The sequence below is a fragment of the Equus caballus genome, chromosome 2 (assembly GCF_041296265.1).
Source record: "Equus caballus isolate H_3958 breed thoroughbred chromosome 2, TB-T2T, whole genome shotgun sequence".
NCBI classification, from domain to species: domain Eukaryota; kingdom Metazoa; phylum Chordata; class Mammalia; order Perissodactyla; family Equidae; genus Equus; species Equus caballus.
The window spans coordinates 48,071,270-48,088,131 of record NC_091685.1 but is presented as its reverse complement, the minus strand read 5'-3'; the positions used below and the strand labels follow the sequence as shown (position 1 = coordinate 48,088,131).

Below are 16,862 nucleotides of genomic sequence, written 5' to 3'. Positions count from 1 at the left end.
TTTGGTGTAACAGACTCAAACAGCCTTTGCCATCCCTGTATTGTGCAAAGAAATTAGCGCAGGATGCAGCTTCAGAGACAAAGCCCGTGCAGAGGCGTGCAGTTTGGCTGCTCTCCTCAAGGACAGCCCAACGTGGGAGCCGTGAGCCACACGAAAGGCAGCGAGTGCCAACAGAGGGGTGCTGTTTAACATAAAAGCCATGCTGAATTCTCAAAGTTTAGGACAAAAAAAGTGTAAAACAATAAAAATATTAATTATATGTTGAAATAATATTTTAGATGTATGGTTTTAGATACAGTCTGTTAAAAATGAACTCCACCTATTTCTTTTCACATTTTTAATTCCACATGTGGCTCACAGCACAGCCCTGTCCTTTAGGAGGACGGCCTAAGCTTTATATCGTCATTGGCTCTAAAAAAATGGGAAAAGATGCAACATCAACTTTCAGCCTTTATTTTTCTTCCTAATTTGGATGTCTTTCACCTATGCCATACAAACTTTATCTGCTATGAACAGATCTGAATCTACTGTTCATGAATAACAACTCATAAACAACAAAGTTCTGATTTCTAAATTCTGGAGGGTAGATAGACATATTAAACAAGTCTGATCAGAGCAAACCATTAAAAACAGTAAGTCTGGGGGCTGGCCCAGTGGCATAGTGGTTAAGTTCACGTGCTCCGCTTTGGCAGCCTGGGGTTTGAATCCCAGGCATGGACCTACACAGTGCTCATCAAGCCATGCTATGGTGGCATCCTACATACAAAAAATAAAGGAAGATGAGCTAACACAGATGTTAGCTCAGCAACAATCTTCCTCAAGCAAAAGAGAGGAAGACTGGTAACAGATGTTAGCTCAGGGCCAGTCTTCCTCACCAAAAAACAAACAAACAAACAAACACTAAGTCAGCCTTATTTTTATTGAGCTATATCAGATCTTTTAAATGTTAAGATTTGAAATTCTTACAGTAAAAAGATATTTTGTTTCCTTTTTGGCTGTAGATCTCAGATAATTTCATTATCTTTTCTCAAGTTCAAGAAAAAGTTGGCTAAAATGATGCTGATGCTTCTTTCTCCAATTACCAGTAGGATTTCTGAACAAGTAACTGGCCATTTAAAAGGAAATAATTAGGCTCTATCCTTATAGTGATCTCAAAAAATAAATTGTTGTTTAGACATGGATGGAAAAATGATGCTTTGAAGGATGGCTCAAGCCTTGTAGCTAAAGTCAAAAAAGTCAGAGAGAAAGCTCCTTCATCACAGGGACAAAAACCCATCTAAATATATTGAGAATACTGTTTTTCCTGATAAAGCCTCCTTTTTTTTTCCTCTGGCTCTTCATATTAACAGTCTCAGAACATTCATATCAAAAGTCTGAGACCAGAAACATCTAACTCATATTAAATGTTTCTCTAGAAAATATTCATTAAAGGCACGGCCTCACAAAATCAGAGGAGAGCAGGACGCATTCCTTTTTTTTTTTTTTTAAAGATTTTATTTTTTCCTTTTTCTCCCCAAAGCCTCCTGGTACATAGTTGTGTATTCTTCGTTGTGGGTCCTTCTAGTTGTGGCATGTGGGACGCTGCCTCAGCGTGGTCTGATGAGCAGTGCCATGTCCGCGCCCAGGACTCGAACTAACGAAACCCTGGGCCGCCTGCAGCGGAGCACGCGAACTTAACCTCTCGGCCACGGGGCCAGCACCTGGGACGCATTCCTTTTAGACCTGCTCCTCCTCCCTTTTACAAGCTCATAGGCTCTGCAACAGAGCATTATACACCAGTGACAGATTGGAATTTAACGTTTTAGAACTCTGTGAATGTTATTTTTTGTACAGGGCAGAAGAATTATGCATGGTTGTTTTTATCTTCAATTAGACGTACCTGCTCTAACAGTCTATCTAATCAAAGGTTGTAGACTCCGGGGCTGGCCCGGTGGTGCAGTGGTTAAGTGCACATTCTGCTTTGGCGGCCTGGGGTTTGCCAGTTCGGATCCCAGTTGCGGACATGGCACCGCTTGGCAAGCCATGCTATGGTAGGCATCCCACATATAAAGTAGAGGAAGATGGGCACGGATGTTAGCTCAGGGCCAGTCTTCCTCAGCAAAAAGAGGAGGACTGACAGCAGATGTTAGCTCAGGGCTAATCTTCCTCAAAAAAAAAAAAAAAAAAAAAAAAAAAAAAGTTGTAGACTCCAATAATCATCCCTAGGGAACATCTCTTCAAAATTTTTTTTTAAGAACAAATCAGGCACATCTAAAACACTTTATATTGTTCTTGCTAAGATTAATGTATGCATACAACTGAAATCTCACAAGGTTGTAATCTATCATAACATTAATAAAAAAAAAAAAAAAAAAAGATTAATGTATGCATGTATGTACACATGTATGTAGGGAAGGACTAGCCCTGAGCTGACATCTGTTGCCCATCTTCTTCTTTTTTCTTTTCCTCCCCAAAGCCCCAGTACATGGTTGTATGTCCTAGCTGTAAGTCTTTCTAGTTCTTCTACGAGAGCCACTGCCACAGCGTGGCCACTGACAGACGAGTGATTTGGTTCCGTGACCAGGAAACAAACCCAGGCTGCCAAAGCGGTGAGAGCACCAAACTTTAACTAGGCCATGAGGGCTGCCTCTAAAACTCTTATTTTTAAACAAGTTTTCTGCCCTCAACTTAACAGTCACAGGAGAGAGAGGCAGACACCACACTCAATATAGCGACTCAAAGAATTTCACGAAGCTAATTCCCACGATTAAGAAAAAGTGTACAGAAAGATGTTTATAAATTCCATGGGAACGTTTTATGGATATTCAAATAACAATATACCAGAAAACAAAATACTAAAAATAATGTACTAGGCCAAATATCTGGATAATTAGCATATCCTGGGCAACTGAAATTCAATTTCAATCCAAAACATTGAATAATCACTCTGTAACCCTCTTCTCTAAAACAGGTATCCGACCTGAAATCCAAATGATTAATAAAACTAAACACACATTAGCTACATACTCTAATTTGGTTTTTAAGCTGCTCAGCCTCCTGCCGTAACTGGTCAAGTTCACTCATCTTCTGATCTTGGTGCTCTTCAAAGCCACTCAAAGAATCTGAGATCTGAAAGAGAAATACAAGCACAAAAATTAAAACACAATGGTTAAGCAACTTAATGAAGCAGGTGAGAAAAAGAAATTGAAAATTTTAAGAGCTATAGTTTCATTATAAATCAGGGTACTTTTCTTTAGCATTCATCAGAATTTATAAAATGCCTACCAAGGGCTGGATTAATAAAATATGATTATTATTCACTAGATTTGTACAATGACAATGTCTAACAGATTACTCAAAAGATAGTGGTGGTTGAAAAAGGAAAAATCTGTTAAGCATTTTTCATGAAGGATCTGGGTCTCACTATAAATCCAAGAATTTAAGACTGATATTTAGAATAGCTCTCACAAGAAAACTCAGGGGTAATTAGTTCAGGAAACAGGGTACGGTGGCAACCTGGCAACCCAGTACCTCAAAGCCACATCAGTGATCTTGAACCCATGACTGCCCAGAAGATGTCGGAACGTTCACCCAGCAATTCTACAAGGACTCAGTGTGGTATCCAGCAGGCCTCTGTTTCACGGACAACTCGCTCTCCCACCAAAATGGGCCCTGGGATCCCAGCAGACTCAGGGACAACACTGCGGCCCTCACAGGCACAGGCCCACCGAGGCTCAGAACAAGCGGCCCTGCCGCCCACTGCTGACCCTGCCCCACCCTCAGTCTCACTAGACAGAGACAGTATTCTTGAAATCAGAGTCAGAAGGAAACCATCCTGCTCAACAAGAGACTTATTTTCCCAAGAGCATGTCACAACTGGAAGTTTCATTTCTGACCAAGACCATGGCTGTTAAGTCCATCATAAATACGACCAACTACCACAAAGCTGCAGATATAATTACTGACATCTTGTAATCATTTAAGAATACACCCAGCTCCCACATGCAGACACGGCTTGCACAAGGGCCTCACTTTCCTATGCAAATACACAGGGGAAAATTCTTCCATCAGAGATTTTGTGTAAAAGTCATAGGGTTCATATAATATACACCAGACATTTAATTAACAGTAGTTATTTATGTTCTTAAAATGGAAACATATCTGGGAGAAATTATCTGGATGACCCAAAAAGCATAATTGTTAGAGTTCCTAGTCTAGATAAACTTTTCTATTCTGCACAAAAGCATTCAAAATAATTGTTACATAGTCTGCATTACAGAAACTTGATGTATATTTATTGATGAAAACAAAAATACCCTTCTCAATAAAAAGCATCTTTTTTTTTTTTAAAGATTTTATTTTTCCTTTTTCTCCCCAAAGGCCCTGGGTACAGAGTTGTGGCTTTTCAGTTGTGGGTCCTTCTAGCTGTGGCATGTGGGATGCCGCCTCAGCGTGACCTGATGAACGGTGTCATGTCTGCGCCCAGGATCCGAACTGGCGAAACCCTGGGCCTCCGAAGCGGAGCGCTTCGCGAACCCAACCGCTCGGCCACGGGGCCGGCGCCTCAATAAAACATATCTTTAAAACACGTCTGACGGGCCGGCCCGGTGGGGCAGCGGTTAAGTTTGCACCTTCCGCTTCGGCAGCCTGAGGTTCCACCGGTTTGGATCCCTGGTGTGGACATGGCACTGCTTGGCTAGCCGTGCTGTGGTAGGTGTCCTACATATAAAGCAGAGGAAGATGGGCATGGATGTCAGCTCAGGGCCAGTCTTCCTCAAAAAACAAAACAAAACACATCTGAGTTCTTGGTTCTTGCTCTCCCTGCACTCACCAGCCCACGTCCACTCATAGCCACAAACTGCTGCTAACTGCTGGGCAGGCCAGGCAGGAGGCAGCAGAGTGAGGGAAGTAAATGCTGGACCTCCAGAGTCACTGCAGGTCACCAGCACTGCCCCTAAATGAAAGCCCGCAGAACTGCCAGGAAGAGCCTGCCAGGGGCGGGGCCATGATGTGCAGCCGAGGCATCTCCAGCTGGGACACAGCAAAAGGCAGGGCCTGCTGCTGCAGCTCTCTGGGAAGGCGATGCATGGCGACACGGTCCTAGGCATATTTCTGACTAACAGTTGCTTCTAAGGGCATCGCTTTAGGCGGGTGTAGTAAGCACACGGAAAGCCCGGTGAAGGCGGAGCACCTCACGCCTCTGGAACCCGTGGAGCGTCAAGAGTCGGAGGGGGAGAGGCTGCCCCCCGACATTCCATCCTACAGGGAACAGTGGCAACTCTCTCTCTAGTTTTCACACGGAGCATCAGGAGTCGGAGGGGAGAGGCTGCCCCCAGACATCCCATCCTATGGGGTAACAGTGGTAACTCTCTCTCTAGTTTTCACATAGACTCTCTAAGCACTGCGAGGTGTGAATATTAATGCATGAAATAACAACAGTGCCAAGAGAACATGAAACGGTTTTTAAAATAGAAAGCTGTGACGAGGTGTTTGTTCTCTATGCGCATGGACGGCCTTGCATTGCTTCTGGCAGCCCAGGCATGCAGCTGCCACTCATCTATTCCACACATGATCAAATCTCATCACGTGGACGTTTCTGCAAACGTGAGGGCAGTTTTATTCCAGCAACACCCCCTCAGGCCCCGATGTTGGATAATCATTCTTAGGCTGCAAAGAAGCTACTTTATTCAATCCTTCCAAAATAATGTGAAGAAAAATACTGCTAATGTTGTCACGAGGCACACTGAATTTACACTGTTAATTTTAGTCAACAAACATAATTTCTGATCCTAATTTAAACACTAAAAAGCTAAGGTAATTTTTAAAGTGAAAACTAAAAACAGCAACCTCCTAGGATATAGCTAAACAAGAAGTACTTTCTGAGACACTAGGGGGTCTTTAGGTAAAGACCTAAATTCCAGTATTAGGTGGCATAACTTCTGAAATCTTAAATTTAAATATTTCTCTTAATAAGATGTTCTTTCTTATGTATTATAGAAGGACAGATACATGATAATCACCCACCTGTCCTGCTTTAAACTCGAGAAACGAATTTACTGAAAACCAAGTATCCTTAAAATGAGAAGCTCCATTTAAATCAGTTACTTCACAAAATTTCAGAAATAATATGAATATTTGCTGACTTTAATCTTTAGTCACAAGCAAAGAGAACAAAACCAGATCCGTTTCTCTTTCATTAGCAAATAGCATAAATTATTAATATCATCTTTTGATTATAGCTCCCTCTATAATCCGTGCCCACATTTGGATTTCAACTAAAAGACTCAAAATTCAAGTCTGTAAATTTAAGGGTATTTCTATTTCTACTAGCAATAAAAACAAGTGTCCCGGGGGCCGGCCAGTGGCCGAGTGGTTAAGTTTGAGAGCTCTGCTTCGGTGGCCCAGGGTTTCGCTGGTTCAAATCCTGGGCGCGGACAAGGCACCGCTCATGAGGCCATGCTGAGGAGGCATCCCACATGCCACAACTAGAAGGACCCACAACTAGAAATACACAACTATGTACTGGGGGGCTTTGGGGAGAAAAAGGAAAAATAAAATCTTTGAAAAAAAAAACAAGTGTCCTCTAAGACCCTATTGAATCTGTATAGTCTGGTGAGAAAGAGAAACCTACCGTTGGGCATTTAAAAACTTTAAAACTTACATGCTCTGTCCCCGTGTCAAAGGTGCATTTGCCAAAACCAAATCTGGAGAAGAAGCTTTTTGTAGATGGACTTTCACTGATGAAGGGACACCCCAGGTCCCCAGCACGCTGGCCCCCGTGGCCCTGGGCTCACTCTGACGGGCACCGTGCAAGACCGCCTTGATGTGGTATGTGCACGTCCACAGAAGAACGGCCCACTTCACCCTGAGCTGACGGACACTGAACCGGCCCCAGAGGATGAGCATGGAGAGGTTGGACACCACCACCATCCCAGAAAACCAGGCAGTCAACGCTCCCAAAGGGAAACCGGCATCCACGGGCGGCAAGGAGCATGCACGCTCACGCACAGAGCACAACTGACAGGAAGGAAAAACTTTCTAATTCCCACAAACTAAAAGCTCACCTAAATGCTCTTCTGTGAAGATACAGAAAACGAAACACACACGGGACAGGATAATATATAAATGATGATGCTTTTCTTTTCGTGGATATATAAAAGATAAACATCTACGCTAACGTAAGCAATCTGTTTCCTATCTACACAAAAATGTTCAGAGTGGTTATTTTTGGAGAAAGCCACAGGAATAGTGAGGCAGCTTTTATTTTTCACATTATCTGTTATATATATTTTTTCTTTTTTCAAAAAAGTTAACAGGTTATCTGGGACCTGGAACTAAAAAGCATTCACACTTTTTTCCCTATACTTTTCAGTTTAAAAAACTTTTTACTGAATGAACTATTATTACATAACACTAAGAACAATAATGAAGACAGTATAGAAATCTGGGGAAAATGGCTATCATATGTTAAATGAAAAACAAATTTGTGTGTAACAATTTTAGCTACTTTAGAAGAACAAAAATACTTAGTTTTAAAAAAAGACGTTTAAAAAGACTAGTAGCATTTTTGTTAGAATTATTGGTCATATTTGTATCTTCATTTTCCAAATAACAGTAATGCAGTACGTTACTTTAATAATAAAAAATGAATGTACATTTTAAAAGTCTTACTTACATTTAATTGCTCTTGCTTTTCTCTTCACTATCCTTAGTCCCCCAAAGCCACCTGGAAACCCCACCATCAGGGTTCCGTGGCCTGGGTCCCTTCTCTCCTCCAGTGTCAAAGCCACAGTTAAGCTGCGGCGAGCTGACTCAGCGCGTGGACCAATCCAATCCACTAAGACAGGGCCTGCTGAGTCTCTCATCCGTCCTTCTCTATGACCCATATCTGCCATTAGCTTTTATTTAGAGCTTGTTTTGGAAATATTTTTCACAGAAAGTTAAATAACTTAAGAGCAAGTATGTGAAGTGATCTGACCCTACTTTAGATTATATCCAACATCTTTGTAAGTCAAAATGTTAACATAAGATTTTTATTCGAATATTTCCCATTTGCAATATAATGTGCTTCCGGTGGCTCCACCATCACTTCGCGATAAACGCAGCACCATCTCCCTCTAATCCAAACCCTTGCAAAGTCTAGGAAGGACGATTCAGTGGTGCCCCCAGCACCCAAGTTATTACGAAGTCACTAACAACCACACTGAGGCTGCAAGTTTGTTAACGACAAAATGAGGTGATTGTAGCAAAAATAATTGCAATTCTGGTTCTGTCACATACAACGAATAAGACTTTCACTAAATCGCTTTTCACTCTGGTCTGTTTACTGCAAAATAGGAATGGTGTTATCTACACACAGGCTGCAATGAAAACTAAAGGAGGCAACCGGGAAGCACTCCCTAAGCCTTTCAGCGACTGGACTGTGAAGCACACCTTCCGAGACAGCAGTCACAACGCGCACTCCCGGTCTCAGGGCCACCAGGAGGGTGTCCGCTCCGGCATGCCCTCGGGCGTCCCGTGCTCTCAGAAACTTCCTCCTAAGTCAAACCAGGCCGCTGACCATCCAGTGCCACGTGGGGCACGAGCTGGCACACTTGCTCAGCCACACAAGTACCACACCTCACCTCCAAGACAAAGCAGCATTTTGAGAGGCAGGAGTTTGCATGACAAATTTAAACCAATTTCATCAGCTTTTCTATTTTTCTTCCATGCCAAATCCAACTTAATCTCTAAAATCAAGACAGTGCAAATCCAAAGGGCAACAGAAAGTACTCCTGCCCTCCTCCTGTTCCACACCATTCTAACAACACTATGAGCAACACAGGGCAGCGAGACAAGGATACCGTGATGGATAAAGGTATTACCGCTGAAGTGGATGCAGAGTGATGTGCATTGTGGACACTCCATCCAACACGACTTATTCACAGACTTCCCCGGCACTTAAAGGTATATGCTGACATATTTAAGAGTAAAATGACACATCTGAATTTCACTTTAAAACAATACCAAGAAGGAGGGAAACAGGTGAGGGCAGATCAAAGTAAAATTGCTTGTGAGTTGGTAATTGTTTTAGTTTGGTGATGGAGTTCCTTATACTATTTGTTAACTTTTGTACATATTTCAGTTTTTCATTAAAACAGTTTTAAAAAATGTTAGAGACTGGGTCTTGATTCAAAATCCAAATATACAGACTTTTCAGAGAAAATCAGGAAAATTGGAATACGGTTTGGGTATCCGATGACATGAAGGAGCTGCTGTTCCTTTATTTGGTATCATGATGCGAAAAAAGTCTTACCTGTTGGAAATACTTCTCACTTATGAGTGGAATGATACGATTTGGGGATTTGCTTTAAAACACTCCAAGATAGGAAGGAAGGAGAAAAGAGACTAAACAAAATTGGCAAAATTCTGTAAATGTTGTAGCTGGGTGATTACATAATATTCCATTTTTATATATGTTTGAACATTCTCTTAATAAATTTTTTAGAAAGTCAATATTTCTTGGTATTGTTTGACTACCTTACAAGCACATAATAAATTTGTTATAAATCTCCTGATTTTAAAAGTATGGGAGCACAGGCATCCCGCGAGCAGATAATGTCACATTTTGACATTTTCTTCTGCAATGACATGGATCGTCCTGCCACTTTAGCTGGCTGGTTGTGAGGATTCAACTCCAATAATTCCCAAATTTGTCTGAAGAACTGAATGGTCAGCCTCGGAGGCTTAGATCCCTATGTTTCAAAAGCAATAAAAGTTAATACTAACTTTTGATAACATCTCACGACTAAATCAGCTTCTATGAAATAGTAGATATCAGAATATTCAATGAAATAAAAAGTAAATCTTAAACAGTTTTTATATGGGTAACTGGATATCTGATAATGAAGACTAAGACAGGAAATCTAATTACATATTAAATTCTTATTTGGGTCTGGTTTAAAGTATCCAGCAAATTTTTACATAGGTTATATGAAAACTGACGTGGGTGTACTACATTTTATCAGGATGCAGTATATTTAAATGTCTTCCCTCAACACCTAAAATATCTCATGAGATTTTCCTGTTTCTGAATTTTCTGATGCAAATTTCAAAAGAAAACTCACAGACAGCCCCAAACTTAGTTAAGTGATTTACTTTTAGATAATGTACACACAAGAGACTTCTGCTTTTCACATTTTATATTCATGGATAGTGTAATAAAATTTTCTTAACTTACTGTTTAACCCCAATTCAAGCGCATCGTCTAGAGCCTTAGAACAATGTAAAAGTTTAATCATCCTCAGTAGAAGTAAATTTATAGAACAATCATGAGTTCTATAAACAGAAAAATAAGATACAAGAAACCGTCTACACATCAAGTCAGTACATCTACCAGCCCTCCAAACGGTCTGACTCTGTAAGCGGGGGAGGAGCATCACTCTCGGCACTCTGCTACCTTTTAAAATACAGGTTCTTGTACTTTTCAAATCACAACAAAACCTACAGAGATAATTCATAAAGTCACTGACAGCCAACTGCCACTTACACTCAAACTGAATTTGTAGGACCCTAACGTGTCATTCTAGGAAGTCCACGCTGAATGCAGACATCACTCCAGGGGAAAAGCCCTAGGACGGTTTTGCACTATGGGGTGTCTGCTGCCCTGTGACAGCTCCAGCACCACTCCAACATGTGCCTCCCTGGTTACCCAGTCTCTCTGCCAGTCCTCAAGTGAGAGAGGAGTCATACAGGCATCTGCACACCACAAGGGACTTACCGTCTGACAAAATCAACCATGCACCTGGTAACAACAGGAAGCAATCCAGCTCCATGGACAAACCATAGAGCACAGGACTCTGTCAAACAAATCACGTTTGTAAGACACCCCCAGCTCCCTATCCAGAGATGTGCCTGAGCAAGGAGGCAGCAATATCAATAACTGCAAATTCCAATTAGGGAGTAACAGCAGTAATTACAGTGGGAGGTCTTGAAGGCGGGAGAAAGCGGCAGCTCAGGGACTGGGATGGAAGGACAGGGATGAGCCAGTGGGGGAGAGCAGGTATGAGCTGCCCTCCCCTATGTCACCTTTCCCTCTGGGATCACAGGAAATGGCCAGTGGCCCTTTCTGCTTACGTCTGGTGCCCATGAAAACCCACCTGCTCTTCCCGCCTGCTCTCCCTCGCCGTCTAACCGTGTCAGCCTACGTCCTCTTTGCTTACAGGGTCGAGCATAGAACCCAGCACACGCTAGGTGATCAAGAATGGTGAATAAGTCCAACCCCTTCAAACTCGCTGAGGCCAAACCGGAAGTCCCATTTAATTATTCCTGAGCCAAACTTCATCTGTGATGGATGCCATCTATGAAAGAAATGGCACACACCTGAAGGCAGGCCTAACAGAAAGGTGGTGGGGACTGGAGAGCAACCGCTCAACCCACGGAGGTGCTGGGCCTCCAAGCCCCTCAGAGGGGCTCCACCTCCAAGCCTGGGGAAGACTGCTTCCTGCAGTGTCCTTTGCCTCCATTATGCAGAGACAAGCTCTGTTTTACACTTCCTTCCTGCAAACCAGGACGAGCACGACTGACACTTGTTCTTGCTGGTCTCTGCGCGTCCAGCCCACCTGAGCAGGGCCTGCTGGCCAGAGGCAGTGTGGGCACAGGCAGCTGGGGGTCACACATTTGGGGTTCCAGTCCTGGTGCACTCTCTCATCACCAGGTGGTCTCCACCAAGTTCCTAACCTCTCCCTGCCTTCATTTCTTATTCAGGAAGTTGAGACCAGAAGAGGAGCCACCTCACACGCTATGAGGATGCAAGGAGAACCCACATAAGGCCCTTAAAACCTGACTGAACCATAGTAAATGCGCACAAATAGGACCTGTTATAAAATCAGTAATAGGACTTTTAACCTGAAATGATTTAAGTAACAGTCAGAAAACTTCGCCTCCTTCACCTGCCACAATTCCTACCCAGAGTCAGTGGAGCAGGCTCTTTTGCAGAAATCAAGAATATGGGTAAGGGTGGCAACCAGTATAATACAGGGGTTCACCAGGTGCAGGGCAGACCTGCTCATATTGTTTTCTTTTTTTTGAAGATTTTATTATTTATTTACCTATTCCATTATTTTTTTCGTGAGGAAGATTGTCACCGAGCTAACATCTGTGCTAATCTCCCTCTATTTTGTTTGTCTGTTCGTTTGTTTGTTTTGGGTTTTTTTTTGAGGAAGATTAGCCCTGAGCTAACATCCATGCCAATCTTCCTCTACTTTATAGATGGGATGCCTACCACAGCATTGCTTGCCAAGCAGTGCCAGGTCTGCACCCGGGATCCAAACCGGCGAACCCCGGGCCACCGAGAAGCACAATGTGCAAATTTAACGGCTGCGCCACTGGGCCAGCCCCTGTCCCTCTAGTTTGTATGTGGGACCTCCACCACAGCATGGCTTGAAGAGCTATGACTGCATGCACCCCTGGGATCTGAGCCAGGGAACTCCAGGCCGCTGAAGTGGAGCACATGAACTTAACCACTACACCACAGGGCTAGCCCCTCATAATGCTTTCCAATTGCTCATTGAGTTTTCACTTAGTTTTAAAAATATCTTTACTGAAGTGTAGGTAGCACAATAAACATGTCCAAGCTGACACATTCTGATATATATACCCCTCAAACCACCACCAGAATTAAGATAATGAGCATCCATCACCCCCAAAAGTTCCCTGTGCCCCTCTGTAATCCCACCCTCATCCCCAAGCAACTACTAATCTGCCTCCTGTCACTGCACATTAGTGGCATTTTCTGGAATTTTATATATATGGAATCATACAGCATGGACCTTCCTGGGGTCTGCCTTTGTTGCTCAGCGTTATTATTCTGAGATTCATCCATGTTGCTGCACGTACAAATCTTTATATGAACACCTGCTTTCTGTTCTGGGTAAACACCTAGGAATGGAATGGCTGGATCAGAGATGGTAGGCACATGTTTAACATGTGAAGAAATTGCCAAACTGCTTTCCAAATGGATGCAGCATTTTGACTCCGACAGCAGTGCCAGGAGAGCTCCAGTTCCAGTGCATCCCGTCAGCACTTGCTATGGGCAGTCTTCTTCATTTTAGCCATTCTAATAGATGGATAGTGGCGTCTCATTATGGTCTGAATTTGCATTGCCCTGATGGCTAATGATTTTGACCATCTTTTCAGGTGCTTATCTGCTATGTCTACATGTTCCCTGGTGAAGTGTCTGTTCAATTCACTCGTGTTTTTTATTGGGTTGTTTGTTTTCTTATAATTGAATTTTGAGAGTTCTTTACTTATTCTGGATACAAGCCATCTAAAGACATGTGATCTGCTAATATTATCTCCCAGTCTGTGGCTTGTCTTTCCATCCTCTTAACAGTGTCTTTGAAAGAGCAGAAGTTTTTAATTTTGATTAAGTCCAGTTTACAAATGTTCTCTTTTATGGACTGTGCCTTTGATGTCATAATCAAGAAATTTTTGCCTAACCCAAAGTCTCAATGATTTTCTATGTTTTCCTTTAGAGGTTTTCTAGTGTCAGGTTTTATATTTAGGTCTATGATTCATTGTGAGTGAAATCTATGATGTCAAGTTCACTATTTGCATATGGATACCTAATTGTTCAAGACCTAATTCATTCAATTTAGTTCTGCTTTTTAAGCTGAAATTATTTCAACTTACAAAGAGTTGCAAGAATAATACAAAGAACTGTATAGCCTCACCCAGATTCACTAACCCCTCACAGTAACACTTGCTTTACCACTCCCACTTTAGACAAACACGGGGATTTTTTTTCTGAATCGTGTGGTCTCACCTTTATCTGGATCATCAGCTAGTAGTCCAACTAATGTTTGATTTGGAGAAAGGACTTTCCTGCTCTCTAATGAAAAAAGTTGGAGAAATAAAACTCTTGTCCAGAAGGTGGAACCACAATCTCTGGGACCTCGGCCCTTCCTGCTGAACACTGGACGGAGCCTTCTAAGAAGATACCCTTCTTCAGGGTCAATTTGTTCTGAAAACCAACTCTGGACTTAAAAAAGAGAGATGGGCAAAACTGCAACAAAAACCAGATTATTAAAAAAAAAAAACCCTGAAGAAATTTAAATTCTGTACTTTAAAAACTTCTTAAAGGATCAATTACATCAAAATTACCTTAATTCAGAAGTGCTTCTGGTCTGGTCTCCAACACATGTAAAATTGTCTGCAACAGACAGAGAAAAGACTATATTTGCATTGCATTCATGTTGTGAGAAACAATATTTCATACCTTTCAAGGAGCACATAAATCCACCCCTTCCGTATCACCATTTCTCATCTAGAATTTCTTTACTCAGTACTTTGTATTAACTTAGTATTTAGTTTTTCAGTGTGGAAAAGAAGACATCTGATCTCAATTTCTTTAAAAAAAATCCTCAGAAATGCCTCAGGGAAAATACCTTGAATTAAACTTAAAGTACTGGGGGAAAGGGGTGTTTAGAATCCCTTTGCTAGAAAAATTACAGTAACAGTAGGAAAAAAAAAATCACAGCAATTCAAGAAGCCTCTAAGAGTAATCTCACCAGACCTTCCCATGTGGTGGACCTCGCCCGAACCTCAAAACAGCCACTAGCCACCTGTCTCCTGAGTGCTGGCAAGCCCACCTGTCTCCTGAGTGCTGGCAAGCCCACCCGAGAACAGTCCAGCCCATCCTCTGCCCCACTACTCCTGCTGCGCGTGCCCTCCACAGCCTGGGCCTCGATCAGGAAGCCGTCTGCAGGAGCAGCAGACATCACGACGGAGCCTCGCAAGTCTCCTCTCACCATACCGCAGCCAGAACTAAAGTATATTTAATTCCAGATTTCTTCCGAAATGTCTGCTTGTTCTTTCCCGGAAACTAAGTTTCAAAACATTTACATATGTTTTTGTAACCTTTCCAAATTAACCTTTGTGCGAAAGACCACTTTGGGATGTTTCACAGGTTGCCACCTGCCTGTTGATTAATTCACTGTCTTGTGAGCCGACAAACTCATGTGCACACATCCAGTCTGCGGGTCATGAGAGGTAACAACAAGCTGAAACACCCCTCAGTGGAACTGTAAGTTCTAAGGCGTTTATTTAATAAAATGGTTTTATTTTGGAATTATGCGGCTTATGTTACAAGCAAGCACACGTTTTTCCGGCAGTAAAAGCGGGTATGGAAGGAAAACAGTTCAGTGGTCCCTCAAAAGGTTAAACAGAATTACCCCATGACCCGCAATTCTACTCCTAGGTATATACCCCAAAGAAGTGAAGACAGGTACTCAAAGACCACACGTGCGTGTTCACAGCAGCACTGTCCATAACAGCCAAAGGTGGCAACATCCCAAATGTCCATCAGTGGGTGAACGGATAAACAAAATGTGGCATATCCACACAACGGAACATTATTCAGCCATAAAAAGGAATGAAGTACTGACACACGCTACAATGTAAATGATCCTTGAAAACATGCTACACGAAGAAATCAGACACAAAAGTCACATATTTTCTGACTCCATTTATATGAAATATACTGGACAAGCAAAAAAATGCTGTTCAAGTTACTTACACACACACACACACACACACACACACACAACCAGTGGATGTGGAAGCAGAAGCTGGAGACCATGGAAATTCAGCAGGGAACCAGTGTCAACTGCAGCTCGCTCTCACCAACGCCCAAGAGGAGCGCTCACTCAAGGCTTCACCGAACTATCGTGAACTAAAAGTGGGGAAGTGGGGCCGGCCTGGTGGCGCAGCAATTAAGTTCGCATGTTCCGCTTCTCAGTGGCCTGGGGTTCGCCGGTTCGGATCCCGGGTGTGGACACGGCACCACTTGGTAAAAGCCATGTTGTGGCAGGCGTCCCACATATAAAGCAGAGGAAGATGGGCATGGATGGTAGCGCAGGGCCAGTCTTCCTCAGCAAAAAGAGGAGGACTGGCAGTAGTTAGCTCCAGACTAATCTTCCTCAAAAAAAAAAAAAAAAAGAGAGAGATAAAAGCGGGGAAGCTCCATCTCTACAACTGACATCTGAGACTGGCCCACTCTCTGTGTTCGGGGGCGGGCTCATCTGCTGTGGGACATGCAGCAGCATCCCCAGCCTCTCCCTGTGGGTGCCAGCAGCACCCCTTTACACAGCTGTGACAACCAAAAACGTCTCCAGACACCACCAGACGTCCCTGGGGTCAATATCAGTGCCAGGTGAGAGCTGCTCCTTTAAAGCGATGGTTGGGGTCCCAGTGGCATAGTGGTTAAGTTCATGTGCTCCACTTCGGCAGCCCAGGGTTTGCAGGTTCAGATCCTGGGTAAGGACCTACACACTGCTGCTCATCAAGCCATGCTGTGGTGGCATCCCACATACAAAATGGAGGAAGACTGGCACAAGTGTTAGCTCACGGCAAATCTTCCTCAAGTAAAGGGAGGAAGATTGGCAACAGATGTTAGCTCAGAGCCAATCTTCCTCACCAAAATAAACAAATAAAGTGATTGTCTCAATTATCCCAATCATCAAATATAAATCCTTTCAGGTTTTCCACATGAAAGAGGAAGGAAAAATAAAAATAGCCACAAAAATGTATCACGGTTTGCTCTAATTCAAATGCCTAGATTGCCTTGTGTTTCAAGGCGTGAAGCAAAGGTAAAGTTCCCTAAAGCTTCTTTGGAAGAAAGAAACAGGGAGCCAAGGCCTAGAGAGCACTTCCCTACCCTCCAGCTCACAGGGGCCAGCAAACCACCTCAGCCTGGATTCATACATAGAGTTGTCTGGACTCACCTCTGGCTAAAAACAAGACCAAAGCTGGGCTCCTTTTCTGTCTACACAGTCCACAGGATAAGACCACTGTCCCAGACAGCAGCACACATTAATGTGATCCTAAACCAGGAGCACCATCCT

General features: G+C 42.9%; 1 protein-coding gene across 12 annotated transcripts in view; it reads right to left on the bottom strand.

The window, feature by feature from the left end:
• Nucleotides 1–16,862, bottom strand: part of GNB1 (G protein subunit beta 1) — a 78,873-nt gene that overhangs the window by 22,381 nt on the left and 39,630 nt on the right. For 11 of the 12 annotated variants that reach the window (XM_023635971.2, XM_070261114.1, XM_070261121.1 and 8 more), the window contains 2 exons: nt 14,122–14,170; nt 3,007–3,108 (listed from right to left, as the gene is read on the bottom strand). In XM_023635971.2, the coding sequence (XP_023491739.1) occupies nt 3,007–3,063 (57 nt within the window). In that variant the 5' untranslated portion in view covers nt 3,064–3,108; nt 14,122–14,170. The remainder of the gene's footprint in view (nt 1–3,006; nt 3,109–14,121; nt 14,171–16,862) is intronic. The other variant, XM_070261125.1, reaches the window with a different exon arrangement.